Source organism: Corvus moneduloides, chromosome 2 (assembly GCF_009650955.1).
Source record: "Corvus moneduloides isolate bCorMon1 chromosome 2, bCorMon1.pri, whole genome shotgun sequence".
Taxonomy (NCBI): Eukaryota; Metazoa; Chordata; class Aves; order Passeriformes; family Corvidae; genus Corvus; species Corvus moneduloides.
In genome coordinates this window covers 109055603-109077229 of record NC_045477.1, presented here as the reverse complement: position 1 = coordinate 109077229, position 21627 = coordinate 109055603, and the positions used below count along the sequence as shown (strand labels likewise).

Here is a 21627-nt window from a genome sequence, read left to right as displayed (position 1 = left end):
TTGCCACACAAGCCACGCCCCACACAGGGCTCGCGGCCAGGGGAGACCACATTGAGGACCAGGCTGGATCCCAACAGTCCTCAACAACCCCACATCTTTTCAGCTCCCCCTCTTTTGCTGTCTCCTCTTTGTCACCTTGTCACCTGCTTGGACAGGCAGGCGCTGGTCCCCAGCCTGTGCAGGCGTTCCATGCCCACCCCAGAGGAAGCCCTGGCAGGCAGCATACAAACCTGAAGTAGCACCAGAAAGTAAAGCATCAGAAGAAAACAAAATCTGCAATATTTAACACTGCAGACCAAGCAAAACAACACTCAAAAAAAAGGCTGCATTTATGTATATGCTTCTTTAGAAAATCAGCTATAAAAGCTTAGTGGCTTCCTCTTAATATCTAAGTGATGGCCACCTACAGCCACATTCTTTTTCAGATGCCTTTTTTCACCACCAGATATGAGAGAAGGAAGAGGCAGTGTTAACAGATTCAAAGCCTATTTTCACACATTTTCATTAAATGTGTGTCTGTGTGTGTGTGTTTTAACATAAAACACTGAGCCTAAACCACATGTAAATTCAGTCTCACATGAGGATGGCACTGACTTTGGTAAAGCCTCCACCTGCAATATGATACAGATAAAGCCAGAGATGGAATATACAGAGATAAATTTCAGGCAAAATCTATTTTTGGGCAGCTGTGTTTATCGAAGCATTTAAGTAGAAGGATGCTAAAACAGCAGCCAAGCTAACAAAATCCCCACTTTGTTTATCACTAATATTTCTGGCCCACACTAAAAGCGACCAGAGCTGTGTGTTCTAATACTGGAAAAAAGCTTGCTTAAATAAAAACTGCCAAGTTTAATCATACATTATATTCGATAATATACTATTAACAATATGGTTTTCTTAGAAATGCACTGCGTTTATTTTCAAGCACTGTAAGAAGATAATTGCAGGCAAAGCAGACAGTTCTTTGTTTTCCCCTAGTCTGCATTTAGACAGCACTAACACGAGTTGTGCTTTCATTAGCCAAAATATATTCACAGTCACTGAAAGAAGCACAAAGAAATCTCTGCATGCTTGTAGAGATTATGAGAAGTGACACAGTCTGGGCATCCGCTTCCTCCACAAGAGGCCACTTCAGAGATACCCCACTCCAACAGAAATGGCTCTAATGGAGTCTCTTCTGGCAATCATAAAACAAGAACTTGATGAAGCTAAGCTACACAGAGTAATAGCTTGTCAGCAGGTGTTTGAACTAAAGGTGGTGGGAGCTATTAAAAGACATCTTACCTGCTAATTACTTTTCTGTGGCTTCACATGACAGTGTGAGTGAGGAATTGTAGCTCTTTTCTTCAGAGCAGCTCTAATCACCACTGATGAGTTTTGCTGGGTATTTTTGTGAGAAGAACCAGCCTGGTCCTTCTGCCAGCCTATCCCTTCACCAGCACCCCATGAGCAGGAAGAGAGTTCACTAACCAAATGTGGAAGTAAAGCAAAATTACAGCTTGATCAATGTTCAGTAGTTGTGTTCCCTGATTCCCTCAATTAAAAAAAATGGTAATAATAATGATAAAAAAAAATTAGACTTCACCTCTTTCCTGTGTTAAATTCACTTGACTCTTGCTGGCAGGGAAGTGCATCTGACACTGTTAGCACAGGTTGAAAAGTAAAGGGTTCCTAACACATACAGTGCTAACTATCTCTGCTGGCTCAGACAGTCTAGAAGATGCCAGGACCTCAGTTTAGGGTATTTTTATACTGCCCACTGCAAGTGCAAGGACATCTCAGCTACCTAAATAAGCCAAGCTCAGATATAAACACAGTGCAACATGCAATACAGACATAACCACAGTCCCATTAACAAATCCAGAAACCCCTTAAAACAGCTGTCTCAATCACAACTTTTATGGAACCACAAATACCTCTATGCCTCCAAGCAGAAATGCTACATCAAGTTCAGTGACACTGTTTGACTCCTACAAACACTCCACAACAGGGAAATGAGCATATGGCCTCTCTGCCCACCTTTCTAAATCACTGTGTCTTCTCTTCAGCCCAGAAAGCTGAAAACCTTGTGGAACAAAAGGCATGAAAACCATACTGCTGGAAACCATGTGGAGCAAAAGGCATGCAGTGACCAGTGCTAACATCTACTGAAGAGACACAAGATGGGAAATGAAGATGCTACTGTAACACTGGTGCTTGAGGGCAAGAAGAAAATAAAAGCAGTATTTTCACCAGACAGCAGAGCAGATAGCAGTGCTTACATCGATTAATTTCTGCTGCTCCTCTGCAGAAGGCAACCAGGATTGTATAAACTGAAGAAGGTAAAGGGTTTTTTTTAATTTGGTAAATATTTTTTGTAACACACACAAGCAATATAATTTAAAGAAAGAAGAAAATGGCAACCTTTCAAAACGACAAATTTTATAGTCTAGATAGCTGTACTGAGTAATAAATTATCTGTAAAGAAGTGAAACTGCTCAATTATATCTGGTATCTTCCAGTAATAAAGATAACTATCACAGGGATGAAATAGTAAGCTCTCTCTAATGCAATAAAAAGTCATTTTCTACTTATTCACAGGATGAACACAGGAGTTTTAGGCAAGAATAGCATATGGCTGCTAAGAAATGGACTTAAAATCACCTCAAGTGAGTTTAATTCTTCTCTTCACTATCTTTCAGTGCTTTCATCTTCCACACTTAATTCTTGAGTATCCTTTCTGTATGTGTTATTTATTTGCTTTTAAACAAGCAACCTGGAAACAGTAAAGTTCACAGGGTCCTCATTTCTTGAGAAGCTTGAGGAAGATTTTAAATGGATAATCCAAACAGCATCACATGAATACCACAGCACATGGCAGAAATTTCAAAACCACACCTGAAAATTTGTGGTGGACAAAAATTCACCAAGAAAAGTTCTAACCTTCGCCTGCGAAGTTGATTTTGAAAATGAACAAAATGCATCTGAACCTCATTCTCCAAAACATTTGGCTGAACACATCCCACAAAGTATGAGGCAGATAGCTTACCAGCCCAAAGCTGCGAGCAACTGATATCACAGCTTGTCATACGGAAGGTGCCTTATGTAACGTTATACCTCATCAGATCTGCCTACAACATGTATTTCTAACGGCCCTTCCTCCAGCATCTCAAAATGCCAGCACTAAGGTTATCTCTCCTTCAAATAGCACTGACACATGGGGTAATTTAGAAGTGCACAACACATGATCCTAACACATCTGTTTCATAAACACAGAATAAGCAGATAAGGACAGAAACCCCAGATAGCTCAAATGACACTTAACATTTACTGCAATTATTAAACAAACACTGATTAAAAGGCAAATGGTTTCAAAGAGTATAAATATTTGTCCTAAATGTTTACAGTCAGAAAAAACTCAGGTGCATGATATTTATAGCCTTGCAGAACCCAGGAAAGATTCATAGTCACCATCATTATCTCCTTTCTTGAAAAATGCCCTTCTTTTTCTACACCACAATCAAGCAAAAGCTGAGCCCTGGCCATGCTTTGCAGCACTAATAGAGCAATTATATAAACTGTTCTTCTTTCAATCAACAATAAACTATTCTTGTTCAACCAACAGACTCTGCAAGACCAAGTACTCATTACTTTTTTCTTTTTCTACTTTCTCATGTAATTTTATCCCCAGCCAGCCAAGTGCTCTTATTTCTTTGTAATTCAAACTACCAGTTCCATATTCAGTTACATGCATTTCCAAAAGTCTTAAAAAGCTAATTAGCAGTTTAAAATAATTTTCTGAAAAAGGAAGGAAGTATTGTTGTGAACACACTACCTTTTAAAAACGTTTTAAACTGTAACAGCTCTTTTTATCCAGTCTGCTTTTAACTAGGGGTTTACATCTCTATAAATGTCCCTCCCAACCTGAACCATGCTATGGCTCTATGAACCAGTGTATGTATTTCATACTTGCCCAAACCTCTAAGTAGTCCAAAGGAAAAAAAAAAAAAAAAAAACCAACAAAAGAAAGAAAAGAAAAAGAAAACCACCCCAGAATTAAAAACATATCTGGGATCCAAAACTGATTCTTGAGGCTGGTGGGAAGAAGGATGCTCACCTTTTGCATACAGACATATTTACTGCCTTTGGCACACCACGGGGTTTACCGCAGTTCTGTGTAAAAGATTTGCTAACGCATTTTCAATGTGATCTGTATGAGCTACCAGAAACTCTTTAGCTCCTTAGCTTTATTGATCTGGTGATAGACTTCAGGATTTCCTACACTGCAGTCAGGTTAGCTCAGGCTGAGCACAGGAAGACACTTGATGTATGATATATAAGCAGAACTTTAACTTGCAAAGGGCAACAGTGAAAAGGGTAAGTAATTTTTCTGCTATGAGCATTCAGAATATTAACAGTAAATTCCACCTTCAGTACATACAAATCTCCATTCAGAAATGAAGCCTTCCTCATTTAGCACTATGATGATTAAGTCTAATATTCACTGTTACTGACAAAACAGTTTTAAGATCTGACTAGTGATAAGTGCAAAGGAAAGTATGTCTGTGTGAGAAATGGCAGGAAGATGAAATTAAGATAAAAGGCATAATTCTTAAGAGGCATCAAATCATTCATGGGTAAAGTAGGTCTATTTTTTACATTCATTTGCATATAAATGTTTTGTGTTAGTGGTAAATGATAAGTAATTTCATGCTGTTAGTGCACACCAATGTTTTCTCTGCCAAATAATAATGCTATTTCATTGGCTGCAATCTTCTATCTTTACAAATTCAAATATAGTGTGCAATAAATTCCTGTGCAGCCATAGCAGATTTAACTAACTAGCATGAAAACTCGTACTGAGAACAGTATGCTCTATAAAGCAAAAACTGTTTTGTTTTCTTTTTTAACCAAATTCTATTCAACACAAATGAAGATTCCCTGACAAATTATTTTGCAAATTCACAGGGACATTATAAAGTTCTTTGTTAAAGAAAAACTTTAGAGCATTCAAAAATTATTTGTGAAGCTTTTCAAATATTCTTATAAGAACATATCTCCTACTTTAAGATCTCTATGTAAAAAATATTTGCAAGATCAAATTAAACTAATTTAATCTTCATGTAAACAAAATGAACATAATACTTAGGAGAAGTAAAGCAAAACTAAAAACAAATAGAATCTCCATGTGGCATTGCATTTATCAAGGCATTGTGGTAAACTAGATTATTTTCTTAAAGATGGAAGAAGCCATGTTTGGCTGTGCAGTCTTCAGTCTTTGTATTCTCCAGGCAGTATATAGTGTTTTCTAGGAAAAAAATGACACCAAGTAGACATAAAATTTACAGTCTGTGGACATTCAGCAAAATATGGTCATACCCAGTTTTGGTAAATGAAATACCATCCCCTGACAAACAGATGATGGAAAAAGAACTATGTGCATTTATTTGCTTTCTTCACGCCAGTTATGCATAGCAGGAGCTACAAGACCTCCAGATGCACTCCAAACCTGGTGACTGATACAGTGATCTGATGGCATTATCTAAGCAATTTTTTCTTTATTATGCATTTCTCTTCTTGTAAGCATCATCTCCTTTTCTTCTCATTTTACTTTCTGTTGGCATTGTTCATTCACATTCAGTTTTTAAAGCAACCACCAAAGAAACAAGGCTTGTCACGTTTCATGTGTGGATGAAGGTCTGCTACACTGTTGTTTGTTTAATGATTGAATGTGAAGCAGTGTTAGACTAGCTTCACCCTCACACACATACTGAAAAGGATCATGTTGAGGCTAAGCTCTGAATGGCGATTGTTAGAACTGATGAACAACTGTATGTTTTATTACCTGGGAATAGTGGAGAAATATGGCACTAAACTCAGTAGTTTCTTCTGTATCTCTAGAGCTGGACATGTTGTTCCTTAGTTTACCATTTTCAACCAGTTTTGAGGTGTCAATTACTTTGGGTGATTTTGTTAGTGTAAATAAAAATGCCCTTCCACATCAAGCAAAAATCTACCTGTTGACACCACCAGTGTGATTGCATGTCCCAATTTAAACAGAAAGAGAAGAACAAGAGACTTGTCTTGCTGGAAATAAAGTAAGTCTGCCAGCATATATCCATCATAGTTTTTTCATCAAGGTTTCTGACCTTGAAAAACATGCAACAAACTCTTAGCAGCAACAAAACACCACCACAGACCTCACTACTCCTTTCTTTTAAGCACAGAGAACATTTCATTTATCTTGCCCTTTCTGACATATGGATTTTATAAAACACAAAGCTGCACCGAGGCATGATAATCTATTGAACATGCTCCCACCTTCACAGTCTGAAGGAGAGAGGGAAGAGACAAACCATGTAAGTTAGGTTGCCTGCCCTCTCCCAGAGCACATTCAGCTCCAATGACGGTATGCAGGATGTACACCCCCACCACTATCAGCAACTGTGACCTGTAACAGCAGTAGCAGCTGGGCAAAAATTTTGTTCCTCCTTCTCTGAAGCACCACAGGAAAAGAAAACCTGTGAATCTCCCACCAGAATGCTTGCTCTGCTGTCAAGAGGATGGCAGGCTGGCAGCCAAGAGAGACTGTACTGAAGATGGATAGCACAGGCCACCATTCGTCCTCTGATCAGCTCACGAACACTGGAGGATCCATTTGTTGCAGGCGCTTATGACAGGAGGCGAATAATGTGAGAGACCATAGCCAGCCACCCACCCACTTTCTGTCAAAAACCCATGAAGAACATCCTTTAAACAGCGTTACCAATCATAACTGGCTTCCAGCTATTACTGTGGCAGTTTGGGTGTTTAGCACAGTTCAAAGAGCCCCCACTTGGGGTGCCTTGCTCTCTTCACACCCGCCAGATATCCTTGCTCAGGCTCTCCACTTTCGCCCAGTACGAAAATGTAGCCCCATGAACTATAGGCATGCAACATAAGCAGCTGGTTTGCCATTTGCCATATCAACAGCTGCCAGGGCAGAAACTGCAAGGAGAAGTTTACCCCCAAAAAATACAGGGGGAGAGGGGGGGAAAGGGGCAGGAATAAAGCACATCAGCAATCAATATTGCAGAAGCTTTCCTAAGTGACAGCAACTTTGTGTTGGAAAACTCTCCTCTGTAGAGCAGGAACAGAGAAGAACAGTGGAAAGGGTTCTGTCCCCTCATTTCTCCTCAATGCCAAAAACTGTTTAGGTGGTCACTCGCTAACTCAGAGAGAAAGGGGGGAGAAGCAGAAGCAACAATCCTTTTGGTTTTTTAATAATTACTTTTAAATCAATCAGGGGTTAAGCTTGCAAGGCATAATTAACTTTACTATTCATAGCTCATCTTGCTACCCATCATCTCCAGCATCCAAAGAGATGTTAACTCATTTGGATCATATATTTTGTAACTCATGCTAAGTTCTATCATGGAACCTCTGTCAAACTCCAGTGAAACAGAAAAAAAAAATCAGATCATTAGAAAAAGAAAATCTTGCATAGTGACTATCTGAATTAGCAGTTATCCTACACTGGAGAGTCATAGGCCTAATGCTCTCCTAAACAATACAGCTAATATTAGAGTCAAATCAGAAGAAAAGGCAAGCCCTACCCAGGATAGACATTCACTGATGCAATAAAAAAAGAAAAGCCTGTAAGTAAAGGACCAATACAGCCAAAAGGATTGCCTCTGAATTAAATTTTCTAAGAGGTTTATCTGATTGGTGAACAATAAATTCAAATTAAGTCCACTAAAATCAATACAACAATAACATTTCATATCCCCGAGGAGCCATCAGGAGCCAATTGTGAGACTGCAAAAACCTCATCTTAAATTAGAAGCTGCAATCTGAACTCATGCTATTGTGTTTTAGCTATGTGTTTTAGCAATTTTCTTTAAGACAAATTCAGAAAAGCACACAACACTGTATGTGCAACAAAGACCACGAAGGGAGAGATTTACTGCATGCATTCAAGATGCAGTGTTAGCCTTTGCTACAAATTCCTTATTTTATATTTAACTTAGTTCCATATACTTTTGCCTAAGATAAAGAAGCTACAATGACAAGTTGTGTTTGTTTGTCTGAAGATAATATCTGTAATTACATACCAAGGAAAAAAGAAATTTCAGCTAATAAACAAGGGGTTTTTTTCTGTAAAAGTACTTTATTTTTCAAAGAGCCACAATCTGTTTCTCTGTGTGATTGGGAAAAATGGTCATGGGTGTTCACCCTAACTTATACTTTATCTTTCCCACTTAACTGAAGTATTTACTTTCTTGTTTTCTTTTGCACTGTCTGATCAAAAAAGTACTTTGTGAATAACTCTCTTTATGTTCCTTTCTATATCAGTAGCATTTTTTTAAGCCTGCAGCTTCCTTATTTAAAAAACTAATTGATGAGTTAACTTATTGCACTGAGTCACATCGCAATGTTATCAGAAACAGTATTCTACAGAAGATAATCTGTGGTTAAAATCAAATGTTTTCCTGTATGAAAAAGCCCTTCTCTCCCTTTTTTAACTTTTTTTGGGGGTATGTTTTATTTTTTTCACTCTCTCATTTTCATTACACTTCACATCACCCCAAAAATGCAACAAGAGGGTATTCAGAAAAGCTGCTGCATATAGAGAACCGACAAGCCCTTCTGAAGAGCCTTTCAGCCTACCATCTTTGATTGCCTCTCCCAGGATTCAGCTTTCTTAAAAGCTCCTTCTGAGGCTTGAAAAATAATATGTACTAAAAACCCACAAAACACCACCTTAGGCAGTGAAGTACATCTTAACAGAGCTATTCACAATCCTCTCTACAGTGGAGAATGCAGTGTGCCCAATCTATCACTAATCTTTACACCAGAAGTTCCTAAGAAGGGTGAAGTCAGCACCACACCCCTCACTGAGCAGATAATCCTAGTTATGCACGACATGACCTGACTGAAAAGACCATTACCAAAATCCTTCCGTATGCTCCATCAAAAATTTATATATTATTTACATATAAGATCATGATTTCAGTATTTAATCCTTTCTACTGTGAAATACGAGCAGCTATGGTTCATCAGGCTCAAGAAATCATCTAAAACATAATTTGCATGAAAGGATCAGTGAAGAATGCCATGGTTAACATCAGAACATTTTGTTCATAAAGAGCAACCAATACTCCATTACTCCATTCACATATATAACTATTTTACATTCCATACCAAACCCAGTCAAGCTTTACTGTGATTTCAGACAAACTTTTATTCTATAATAGATAATATAACAGATATGCAAGCCCTAAATCTCTGATACCAGTTTATTTAACAAGCATCATTCTATCAATAGACTTTTCCCTTTATCTTGCCCCTGGTTTAAAATGCTAAACTGTTCATATATTATAAATCAGGAGTTTCTTGAGCTGCTTAGATAGCCTTTAGGACTAGCAATTTGAGCACAGAAAGTGTGAATATGCAAACACTGTTCACCCCTCCCCACTTTGCCCCAAGAAGCTTACCAGTGCACAGAGCAAGTCTACTGCTTCCAAGATAAGCTCCTGATGGCCAATCCGTGTGACCCCAAGATCTTCCAGTTCCTGGTGAGTAATTCGCAGTAGCTGGTCACCACTAATCTTCTCTCTCTCAAAGTTCTTTATATATTGCTGCAGGCAATCATCAAGACCTGAAACGAAAGGACAGAAGAAGGGAAGAAAAAAGTTAGCAACATTGTACTGCCATAGGAACTGAAACTGGCCAAAAATTAAGCCAGCAGAGGATTCTTGTCCTATCTTTAAGAGAAGTATATTAACATTACAAAAACCTTATGTTACCCAGAAACCTTAAGATTTGGAGAGCTATGGCAGCCATGTTTTTTTCACTTGTGGATGATACCAACTGCTCCTGAACCCCGACCAAAGCCCTGAATTCTTGTAGTTTACTGTGCTATGAATGTCAATCTGGCAGCCCCTAATAACAGGTATGTTAGGGATGCCTCCATCACATCTGGAAGGAGACAGGAGAGGGGAGAGGGGTGAGGGGAGAGGGGAGAACAATGGAACACGCAGTCAAACAGAAAGTGGCACCACACCACAGTGTCTCTCCTACTCCAAGGTCACTCACATATTGCTGAGTCAACTGGAAGTTCACAGATCATGCCAGCCGCTAAAACAAGCTGTAAAGAGCACTAAAGAATAGGAAAGGCAGTAACACTACAAATGCAAAAACAGGGGCCCAAGTGCAGCAGCAGATCCAGCTCAACATACCACAAAGAGAACCTGTAAGGAGTCACAGTATGCAAACGAGCATGAAAAGCCACTCAAGACCTGGGTGCACTTCTCAGAACAAAGTGATCAGGAAGCAGACACAGGCCCATTGTACCAAATAATATCCTAGAAGGTCATGCAGCACATTTGCTCAGGACACGGCTGAATGCAGGGTTGTAGAGGTCCTGCTTTGGGGGGCATCCATATTCTACCTTTCCAGTTCGATTATGAGTCAACGACATGCAGCTGACCACATGTTTTCACCTGGAGCAAAGAGCACTGCAGAACGTGAGAGAATCACACATCTCCTGCCCATCAATCTTTGCCCAAGAGAGCCAGACAGTACAGAGAAGCTCTGCAGCATGTACAGTCATGTACCAAAGGGATAAGTAAGACTCGGGTAGTTGGTGGTCCATTTAACATTTCTGTCTGAATACTTTCCAATGGATCAACATGACTTCTACCAAGCAACAGGAACTGACAAAACTCTGAATGCATTAATTTTGCTGATTCCTGAGAGATATAACCTTTCTGACAAATGTCTTCAAAAACCCCTAATAGTGAAAAGACATCTGCTCATTAGACTGGAAGGAAGCAAGAACATTCTTACTTGCTAATCAAAATGTCTGAAAAATCTGAAGATAAGTGGAAGATAGAAGACTGATCTGACTGCTCAGCCCCAGTTATCCTGTAAGAGCCCTGGTATACAACATAAAGCTTCTCTGAAACTGGTTTTGTTGCATTTTTGGTTCTCATTCGTGCCTTTTAGGGTGTAGCCACACGTCAAAAGAGACTCGCATGAGGAACATGCTGCAGGCAGGGATGCCCCAGTACCAGGCCAGCCTGTCGTTCCTGGTTCAGCCCTTGGACAAGAGTCACCCACACTCTGTCCCTGCTACACCAACACAATATTCATAGGGCTTTAACCTCTAGAACTCACACACTGAAACTAAACCATACACAAACATGCTGTAAAAGAAACACTCCAGCCTCAAGATACAGGAGAAAGTCCCCAGTTCCAGCAGACTTCAACCATGTCCTTCCAGAGCCTGTTGCCTGTTTTTCTGCCTCCAAAACAAAGCCACTTAAACGTCTAGGTTAATCAAGCACTTGAAGCTATGCCTTCATTTCATTGCTCTTTCTAATCTGATAGTTGCTCAAGCCATTCTTCAGGAAAGAAATCTTAAAAGGGCAGGAGAGGCCCTCTCCCTTCTGAGCAGCTGCTCAGATCAGCTCAGCTGGTAAGAGCATAGTGCTAATATACACCAAAGTTGGGGGGGTTGATCCCTGTACAGACCATTCTCTTAAAAGTTGGACTTAATGATCTTTGTGGGTCCCTTCCAACTCAGAATTATTTTGTCATTCTGTGATTGGGTGAAAATTGAGCTGTTGGGGAAGAAGACCAGCCTGGCTGAACAGAGAGCGTTCACTGGAACTCAGGAAAAAAGAGAGTTTACGACCTTTTGCAGAAGGGGCAGGAAACTCAGGAGGACTACAGGGATGTCATGAGGTTATGCAGGGAGAAAATCGGAAAGGCCAAAGCCCAACTAAAAATTAATTTGGCCAGTGCCATAAAAGAAAAAAGAAAGTGTTTCTATAAATATATTAGCAACCAACGGAGAGCCATAGGGAATCTTCAGCCCTTATTGGATGTGGAGGGAAACACAGTGGCAAAGGATGAAGAAACAACTGAAGTACTTCATGACTTCTTTGCCTCAGCCTTGAGTAACAAGACCAGTTGTTCTCCAGGGACCCAGCCCCCTGAGCTAGAAGACGGGGATGGGGAGAAGAATGAAGTGTCCATAATCCAAGGGGAAATGGTCAGTGACCTATTACACTACCTAGACACACACGAGTCTGTGGGGCCGGATGGGATCCATCCAAGGGTACTGAGGGAGATGGTGGAAGTGCTCACTGAGCCACTTTCCATCATATACCGGCAGCCCTGGCTAACTGGAGAGATCCCAGCTGACTGGAGGTCAGCAAATGTGATGTCCATCTCCAAGAAGTGCTGCAAAGAGGAGCTGGGTAACCACAGACCTGTCAGTCTGAACTCGATGCCAGGAAAGTTCATCAAGCAGCTCTTCTTGAGTGCAATCACATGGCAGATACAGGACAACTAGGGGATCAGGCCCAGCCCTCATGGATTTAGAAAAGGCAGGTTCTGCTTTACCAATCCTTCTGTGACAGGGTGACCCCCTTAGTTAATCAGAGAAAAGCTGTGGTATTGTCTACATAGACTTCAGCAGAGCCTCTGACACTGCTTCCCAACAGCATTTTCCTGGGTAAACTGGCTGTTCATGGCTTGGATGGGTGTACTCTTGGCTGGGTATAAAACTGGCTGGATGACTGGGCTCTGGGAGCGGTGGTGAATGGAGTTCATCCAGCTGGTGGCTGGTCACAAGTGATGTTCCCCACGGCTCAGTGTTGAGGCCTTTTTAAAATCTTTATTGATGATCTAGGTGAGGGGCTCAGTGTACTTGTGCTTTACCTAAACTTAAGACCCACACTGGTTACATAGACTGCTGAATGAGAGTAACATTAAAATAATCAACATCATCAGGTATCAAAAAATGAATCACCAGTTAAGGCACTATCAACACAAATCCAGAATAAGACATGACAGATGCACTTAACAAACAGTTACTGACAGATAATTCTACATAAAGGCATTACCCTTCCTCCTCCTGCTACCTAAATATTTTTGTCATTCAGATGTAATCTAGATGGATGAATTTAGTTCCTACAGGGTAAGAAAAAAGTTTAAGACAACAAGAATATTACTGACAATTGTTTGACTCACCAATTTCATAGAAACTACAGCCAGGAAAAAACAAAATAATTTGACCATATACTGGATGACATCTTCAGAATAGCTTGCCACAAATACTTCTCCTTATTCCCTAAACATCCTTTTAAAGTAATTTATTTCTGTCATTTTATTTCTAAATTAAAGAAGACCTCTTCTTTTTGGAAACAAAACTGTGCACAGATGATGATGATAATGATGATGATGATGATGATAATAATAAGGCCAACAAAACAGGCCAGCATTCCTCTCCCACACCTTTTACCCCCAGAGCCACAACACAGCCAGACAGCTGGTGCTGCCTTCAAATCATCAGGAGGGGAGCTTCAGGGAACAAGGGCTCCCAGCTGATGATGCCATTAACTTGGGACAGGACAAGATGTACGAAAAACATCAGGTGCCTGGAGAGGAAGCTAAACGAAAATAACTTCTTAAGAGCACTGTCTTTTCCTAATTTCTTGCAAGTCCAATATCCACCCAACCTCAACATAGTTAGCAATTTTTCTAGCTGTCAAGGTCTGCTCTGCCTCTTCCCCCAGATGCCGTCATATGAGAGGATGTCACCCAACCCACATACCACAGGAATTCCAGCAAATAACTCAGCTTGATGCACTACTCCCTGTTCCTGGCCATGGGTGAGATTAAGGTTCTCATGTATCCAGCACTCCTGGGTGCTTTAAGAATTGGCCTCAGTCCAAAAGCCAGGTTCATGATTATGTTCTGGATGCGTAAGGCCCCAGAGTATATCCAAATTAGGTTCTGTGATGTCAGTACACAAGTAATAGTCTTATATTCAACTACTCTGCTCCATACCCAAAGTAACTGCAAGATTTTTTGCGTACATGTAAAGGCACAGGTGTTCTAGTAGTAAGAGAGGCTAAGTATGACACTAGTCCTCTTAAACTGTATGATGATAGTCCTCTTCCTTTTAAACCTACTTTTTAAAGGAAACTATATACTATAACCTTTTTTTTTTCCCCTTGAAAGATTGCTGGTCTTGAGTTCCAGAAAAAACACAGACCTCCAATGATGCTAACTAGTCAAGAAGGACTCCCCTGCCCCACATGCTATCAACCATGGAGTCTGGCAATGCTGTCCAGATCCTACTATACACTCATTACCTGGCTCGTTTGATTCTCGCCTACAAGAGCATTTAAGATGTTAATACACTGCCCATCTTTGTTAGCTGGTGTGTATACCTGAGATGTTATGTACACAAAAGGACCATTCTGTGCATTGACAGAAAAGGAACAACTCTGTTAAGTCTAAAGCAAGCTCTACCTCACCTGTGGGATTAAACACATAAAACCAGCAAAAAAATAAAAAAGCTCCTCCAAAACAAACTGTGCATGTTTTAATGCTTTAAGCATTAAAAAAACCCCAAAACTTCTCTAGAAAAGTTTATCTTGCAAGTAGAACATACCGGAGCTGGGTTTTTTTCCCCTACTCTGTCATTGAGTTCTACCTTGTATGGGCCTACTCAGAGTTCATCAAATCATTAACAATTTTTACTGGTTCACAGATGCAAATCAGACAGATTTCTACAAAATTCCTTTTATTACAAGAGCATCACAGAAACTGATCAAGAAATGTTTAATTTCATTTTTTTATTCACAAGATTTTCTGGAATAAGCAGGACCCTCCAGAGAAATCTTCCATGCTCACAGTCTCCTAACTAATAACTTCATGATCATTCTGAAGTATTGTCTTATTTTGATGTGTGTTAACAGGTCATCTTTTGAAACAAGCTAACTAACAAACTGCCCTGTAATACAGTGCCACAACGCGTTATGCACATCTGTGGTAATTCAAACTCAAATGAGCCTCTCCATTAAATATATTTGGAGGTTCTGATCTCAGTCTGCTCCTCCTCTGCAAGCAGTTCAGTCTCTTCTCCCACCTCTAAGAGACTAAAAAACATTAAGTAGGCTTTTTCTATGGCTAGATCTGAATTAAAAATCAGCTGCTCCGACACAGTTCTAAAGATACAGTTCTAAAAACAGAGGCAACTAGATAGAATATTCTTCCCCAAATCAGCAGTAAAAGAACTTTTCTTCAAGGTTGGAAAACAACAGTGGAAATAACAGACTTTCTGTCCTTATCAGCCACCTTTTCAGTTAGGGTTAAGGAAAAGATGATGAACATTACAGGTTTAACTATCATACCTGAAACTTTGACAATGAAGTATATATTTCTACTCCCCTGGTATATCAGAGTGAGGATGCAAACTGACAACTTCCCTGAGCAAGTCCTTGTTGTAAACGCAGCACTTACTGAAAAGCGGTAACATACAAACAATACACGGAATAGTTTTGCATGGGAGGGAAAGGCACACAGCTTAACTAAAAAAAAAAAACCAAAACGAAACAACAACAAGAAAAAACCAAAATGACAGGCTTTTGTTTTTTCTTTAAATATAAGGCAAGCAAATTTATCTTTAAATCTGAACAGAAAGAGTACCTGAACTCCATCAGATTTTATACCTTAACAAATACAAATTCAAGCAATGGACTACAGCACAGAATTTACCAAGCCATGAAAAAGAAAAGTAAGCTAGAATGTAATATAAACTGGGTGTGCATATATGCAGCACTATCCAATGCCTTTTCATATTGCAAAATACTATTTGCAAAATTTTTACCTAAACTAGCATGATGGAAATGACCTCTCAAAAGTTACAGCTGTTTTATCCCTGCTCACCATTAAATATGCATTAAATTTAAGGCAACTATTCCTAAGGACTGACCACCTTTGAAACTGTTCATCAGTCTACATATGTTTCAAACTTGAATATTCAGCTGAGTTCCTGGTAAGTTAAAACATTTTGCTATGACATATGCATTTGCACCTGGGCTTTACTAATCCAGAGCTGATAGGCTACTAGTCTATTCATTTTAATTGTACAAAAATACAAGCTTTAGTTATGGCAAAGAGCAAGGCAACCAAGCAGTAAACTACCCCCTCTCTTCCACCTCCACCAGAGAGCTGCTCCTGGGCACAGACACTGCTGGCAGGTCACAGCAGGCAATTATCCCCACTCACGTTTTCTCCTCAGAACCACAGCATGAGAGGCAAGACTAGGAAAGGCCAGTTTCCCCCACAATCTGCACACGGGAGATGGGCATTTGGAAACTCTCCATGTCCCTCAATCTTAATGTCACCATAGAAACCAGGGGTTAGCCAAGCCAGCTGCTTCCCCACCTGAGAGGCAAAGACAATTTTCTTCTGCCCATGGAAGTGATGCTCACGTAAGGGATGCTCACTGCTTCAGGGACTTCAGCACCTCCTGGGCTTCATATGTGACAAACAGATGTCACAGTTATTAGTGCCAGAAGACGGTGCAAAGAACAGAACGTTTTAAGTGCAGTGGATGGCAAACGCCTACTGTGAACAGGATGGCTGCAAAAAAGTAATGCCCCATCCCAGAGGAGCACAGTAGGAAGAATGTTCAATGAACCACCAGAAGCAGCTTTCAGTGCAAATTGAAAAAACATTATGACATATTTGAAACTGGAAAAAAAACCCCAACACATTAATTGCAAGCAGATTAAGGAATAGGTATTGGATTAATGAAAAAAAGAATGTCTGGATTACAGCAGTATTTGCAAAAGAGCTGGACAATCACTTTGTGCACTGCTTACCTTAATTTCAGGTGAGAGCCCTCTAACTGCAAAACATATCTGTCCTTTACTCTATAGAATTATTCTGTCTCTCACTCCCTTCTCCCCCTCTCTCTGACTATAGCAGAGTAAAAGAAAATTCCAAAAGCATTAAAGAAAAACATTAAAAATTACCAAGAATATCCAAATAATTATTCCTTCAAGCATAACATGCATATTCATAGAATATAGTAGAAGATTACATGTTTTCTATGTGCAGTTTAGTTTAGATGTATTTTTTACTAGGAACCTTCAAATGTTCAGTCAAAACATTAGCTGAAAGCTACTGCTAACTAAAAACTATTATTTTAGATACTGAAAGAGAAACACAGTTAAAAAACCCACTTTATATCCACTGGGTATATACTACTACATCCAGAAGTGTTAAGTTTGTAAAATGAAAAACTCAAAAGAGAGAAGATGTGAACATGAGAAGCAGCAACATAATCCAAATTCAGCCTCTCTCAAAGGTCCTACAAGTATCAAGACCCTGGCAACGAGATCAGAGGTCCTGTGTACAGCCTTGAGGTAAATAAGGAAGCACCAGGCTCGTGAAGAGATACACAAAATAAGGAATTGAAATAGAAGTATATTTTAGACCTCGACTTATTCTTTTTAAGGTCCTTCCCAGGAGAAGGACCTGTGATTGGTCAAAGGAAAAGCCACAAGCAAACAAGGAGATAGCATCGCACTAGGCAAGAACCTGGGAGTCAAAGAGTGGTATTTGTGATAGCAATGGATCAAAACAGAAGTCTGAGATCAAAGACGTACTGTCTCAAGTCACTATGAATTCTGCAATTAAATCCTGCTCAAGGAATCCAACTCTGAAGGATTTGCTATTTCTGTACCTACAGATACACTCTCTTTTTGAGATTGCAAACTTTTATGAGACCTGGATATATTAATTGTATGGCCATGCTGGCAATACACGGCAATTCTGTTCATCAGAAAATTGCAGAAACGTCAAGACTCTGTGGATCACACATGGCTCATCAAGAGCTCTACTTTACAAAGAATTTCACACTGACCAAGTATTAAAAGTGTTTTATTGAAAAAAGAAAATTAAAGAAGGAGACAGAGAAACCAAAAACATACATGTAGACTAATTACAAGCATGACTTAAAAATACACAAGAACAAACTGGGTGCTGTGTTCAATAGGGCTTATTTTAATAAAATAAGTTAGACTACTTATAATCAGAGCTTATTATGACAAGATAGACATGTTAATTACAAGAATAATATCCAGTGTTCTGTTTAGCTGTTGATAAATGTAATCATTCGTATTTCTCTGTGTACTTTTTGCTTCCATTATGCCCATCTGTATAGCAAAGCCAAATCTTTACACAAGCACATACTAGTTTCGCAAAGTATTTAAAATCTTAAAACATGGATAACAGTGTTATGCAGTGCTCTGCAACAACCAGTGTCGAGCTTTATTTCTATGAAATTCAAGGATTAGTATCCCTGATTATCAATATTGTTCTCAATGTAAGGGGTTATAATTATTGTTATATTTAGGACTTTCATTATTGGATTACAACGAACACATTGTTCAACTACAGCTGTGGCCTCTGCACATGAGAAATGCTGAAGTGTGCTGAAAAGTTTGTGCAGCTGATAATGGCAGCAGAAATCTCTTTGACAGTGGAAGGGAGAGGAGCCAAACAATCCACAGCATCATTAAATATCAGGAATCCCTCAAGTGGAGCAAAATTAAAGTAACACATTCACTTACTCCTGATAAACACAACATCCAGCTTTAGGGGCCTAGGACAGCCCCAGTGGGGATGGGATGAGAAAGTCTGCATTCACTTTCATAGTAAAATGTATAAAATGACAGATTTTTAAATTCAGGGTTAGAAGTTCAGCCCAATAGGAGAGGCATCTTGAGACAAACTGGAAATATCTGAACCAAACCCAGAAGTTCTCCAAAAAGTTGTGCAAGCATTATAAAGATTGTAAGACTATAAACACTGAATTAAATACTCCCCTAAAATTTCAAAGAGGAAATGCCATTATTGCCTTGATTTTTTTCCTACTTAAATCTATTCCCTTATGATTTTTGAAACAGCTTTGACGACAGGAATGTACAACCAAAGCTTTGCAAAAAGCAAGAGGCAAAAGTGACATTGACACTTTATGTGTAATAATATATTTTTATGATCCAGGCTTATGATTTTTAAGAATCCAGCCAGTCTAGTTTCATTCAGGGTCCCATAATACTAGAGACTGAACAAAGTAACACACAAGGAGACATGGCCCTGACCCAAGAAGCTCAATAAACTTCTCTTTTCCCAAGAAATTCACGCAGGCTAGCTAATAAAGGCAAATCCCTCAACAGCTACTTTTACTTCTACTCTGTTTCACTTTGCAGTTTTTCATACTCTCACAATCATTCCCCTCATTCTTCACATGTACTGTAGTTTGCAAAGTACCTCAGGAAAGGGAAATCTCCTTGGGTCCAAACAATGTTTAACTTCTTTCTCAAAGTACCATGTTCCTGCTCCAATTATCACAAGTAAACTAGAATACATTGCAACTACCTTAGCATATAGGCATTTTTCAACCACCATTATAAAATTAGGGATCCAAATACCATTAATGAACATCTATTTGATTTGTGTTTCATTAAATGTTAAAATTTCAAATGCTACCATTTTTCTCCTCTAAAATGATTCTTTGTAAAAGAGCTGTCTGTATCACTACCACTGTAGGGATGTGATGCTTCCTAAAAATTTGCTACTATGCATCGAACTATGAGGAGTAACTTTATTACTAATTGGATCCCCATACAATACAAAGCAACATATGAATGAGCACAACAAAAAGCTTTTCTCAGCAGTGTCCTTCTGACTTCAAAGTTTCGGGAGGTTTACCTTTGTACTGGACCAAGGCAACTTTACAAGATTACAACGCAGCTTATCCCCAAACATACAATATTCTGGTACCAGCACACAAAGAGGCTACACCACTGGTTTACACAGGAGAAACAACTGCCCATCTCGTAACAGCATGTGGCTTTATCACTTCTCCAACACATCTCTCTAGCAAGCACTGAGCACTAATGATATTAATGAAGTGAGTACCACTAAGGCTCAAGCACACCACCATGATAACAGCGTCAGAACTGGAAAGGACAAAAGCAAACCAGCCCTCCATCTGTCCCAGCCCTGGGCTACAGCTGCACATCTGTGAGCACAACTGCACTAATGTGCAGCACCTGCCCCCAAACAATTTTGCACCACATAACAACAAACTATCAAATTCCCCAATATTACTGTAAGCATTGAAATGCAACCACCATATTCCCTAGGGATGGAAGGCTTTGTCTAAATAGGTGTGGTATTGGCTTTGTCAACAGTTTAGAAGGGGCTAAGTCTGAAACATTCCCTCAGGACTTAAGATATGAAAGTCTTAATTTTCCATAGCTTTTCAGTGTCTCCCATGATTACTTGCAGCTGTGCTTCACACCATAAAGCTACAGAAAGTGCAAAGCCATCACACGTGCAAGCACACAGCAGGCAGGACAGGAGGGGAAGTTTCTTCAAACTCTGAGTGAACTCCCTCCCATTCATTTTCCCTCTTGCAACGCCCATGCAATTCCCAGGCTTGAAGCTCTTTAGAATGAGTTCGCACAACTCAGCCCAGTGTGAGACTTGGGATAGTTTTAGAGTTGTGGGCAGAAAGAGCTGTGCATCCCCCTGCACATGACAAAGAAACATCTGTAACTTAAAACCACTGGTCAAATACTTCAATATGTGTAGGAGTGTCTTGAAGAAGAAAGGGAAAACTATACTTCTAATATTCATCACTTCACATATGATGCCTAAGTAACCATCCCACACCTTTGCAAAATATAAATGAATCATATATTAAAGGGGAAAAAAAACCCTATAATGTTAGAAGATGTTTATGTAAGCCAAGCACACCCCTGACACCAGCCAAGCAAGTAAATAAGTACTGGTCGTCCTTTCAAATGCCTTCCCATGTTTGCATTTTTACAGCATGTTCTGGAGCAGCCACATTAAACACACTGTTGTTACACGAAGGGCCCTCCTCTTCTTCCTCCCTCACATGGACTAATATATGCTATTATGCAAAATTGTCAAATAACCCCTCCACACTCTTTATTAGAGTTTTTCATGATGAAAACCAGCTTTGCTGCCAAAAATTTATTATGCCAGAAGGCATCCTTTTGGCACAAGCTGGAACACTGTGTCCCCGAAAAAATAATACAACGGTTGTTAAAGCTTTGCTTTACCTCTGTACTTTACACTGTCTCCCACCCACTGGAGAAATCTGCTAATGGTTCAAATAAGGCTTCAAGATTTAATTGGTGATGTCCTCACTGAGGGTCTGTGGTTTTGATAAAGCCCAGCAGCATAGTTAAAAGCAAGGCAATTCATTTTGCAACGGGAGCAATTCTGTAGTTTTGCTACACTTACATTGAACCTCTCTCTGGAGCAACAGGGGACCAAGATGCTAGGCTTGGTTGGGAGTGCTTATACAATGACTTCATCCATGCTTCAAATTACTCTTCCTCTCCTTACATTTGATTTTCCTTCTACAACCAGCAAAACTATCCAGCGTTCTTGGCTCTATCTGCCTCCTCTAAGGAAGGATTTCAGAACTAGGAGAGAACCCTAATGACACCAACCATAATTGGACAGAATATGTTCAATGTTCAAATTACTTTACAAACAGTCCTGTAAATACAGCTTTATTACATTCTCATATGCAAAGATCCAGACTATGTTAAGAAGTAAAAACATTTTGAGTTTAAGCTTCTTGGCTAACGCAATCTGCTTCAAACAATATCCAAAGCAGAGAGCTTTACATAAGAGAACATGCAAGGATAACTTTACATGCCTGCTCTTCCCCACTCTTCCTCTCACTCACTAAAAGTGAAGAATACATTCCATCATGTAAAATCTACAACATGGTCTGCAAGCTTGTAA

General features: G+C 39.6%; 1 protein-coding gene across 12 annotated transcripts in view; it reads right to left on the bottom strand.

Annotated features, from left to right (window-relative positions):
- Positions 1–21627, bottom strand: part of CNKSR2 (connector enhancer of kinase suppressor of Ras 2) — a 208597-nt gene that overhangs the window by 162714 nt on the left and 24256 nt on the right. For all 12 annotated transcript variants that reach the window (XM_032100802.1, XM_032100801.1, XM_032100804.1 and 9 more), the window contains exon 2: positions 9456–9619. In XM_032100802.1, the coding sequence (XP_031956693.1) occupies positions 9456–9619 (164 nt within the window). The remainder of the gene's footprint in view (positions 1–9455; positions 9620–21627) is intronic.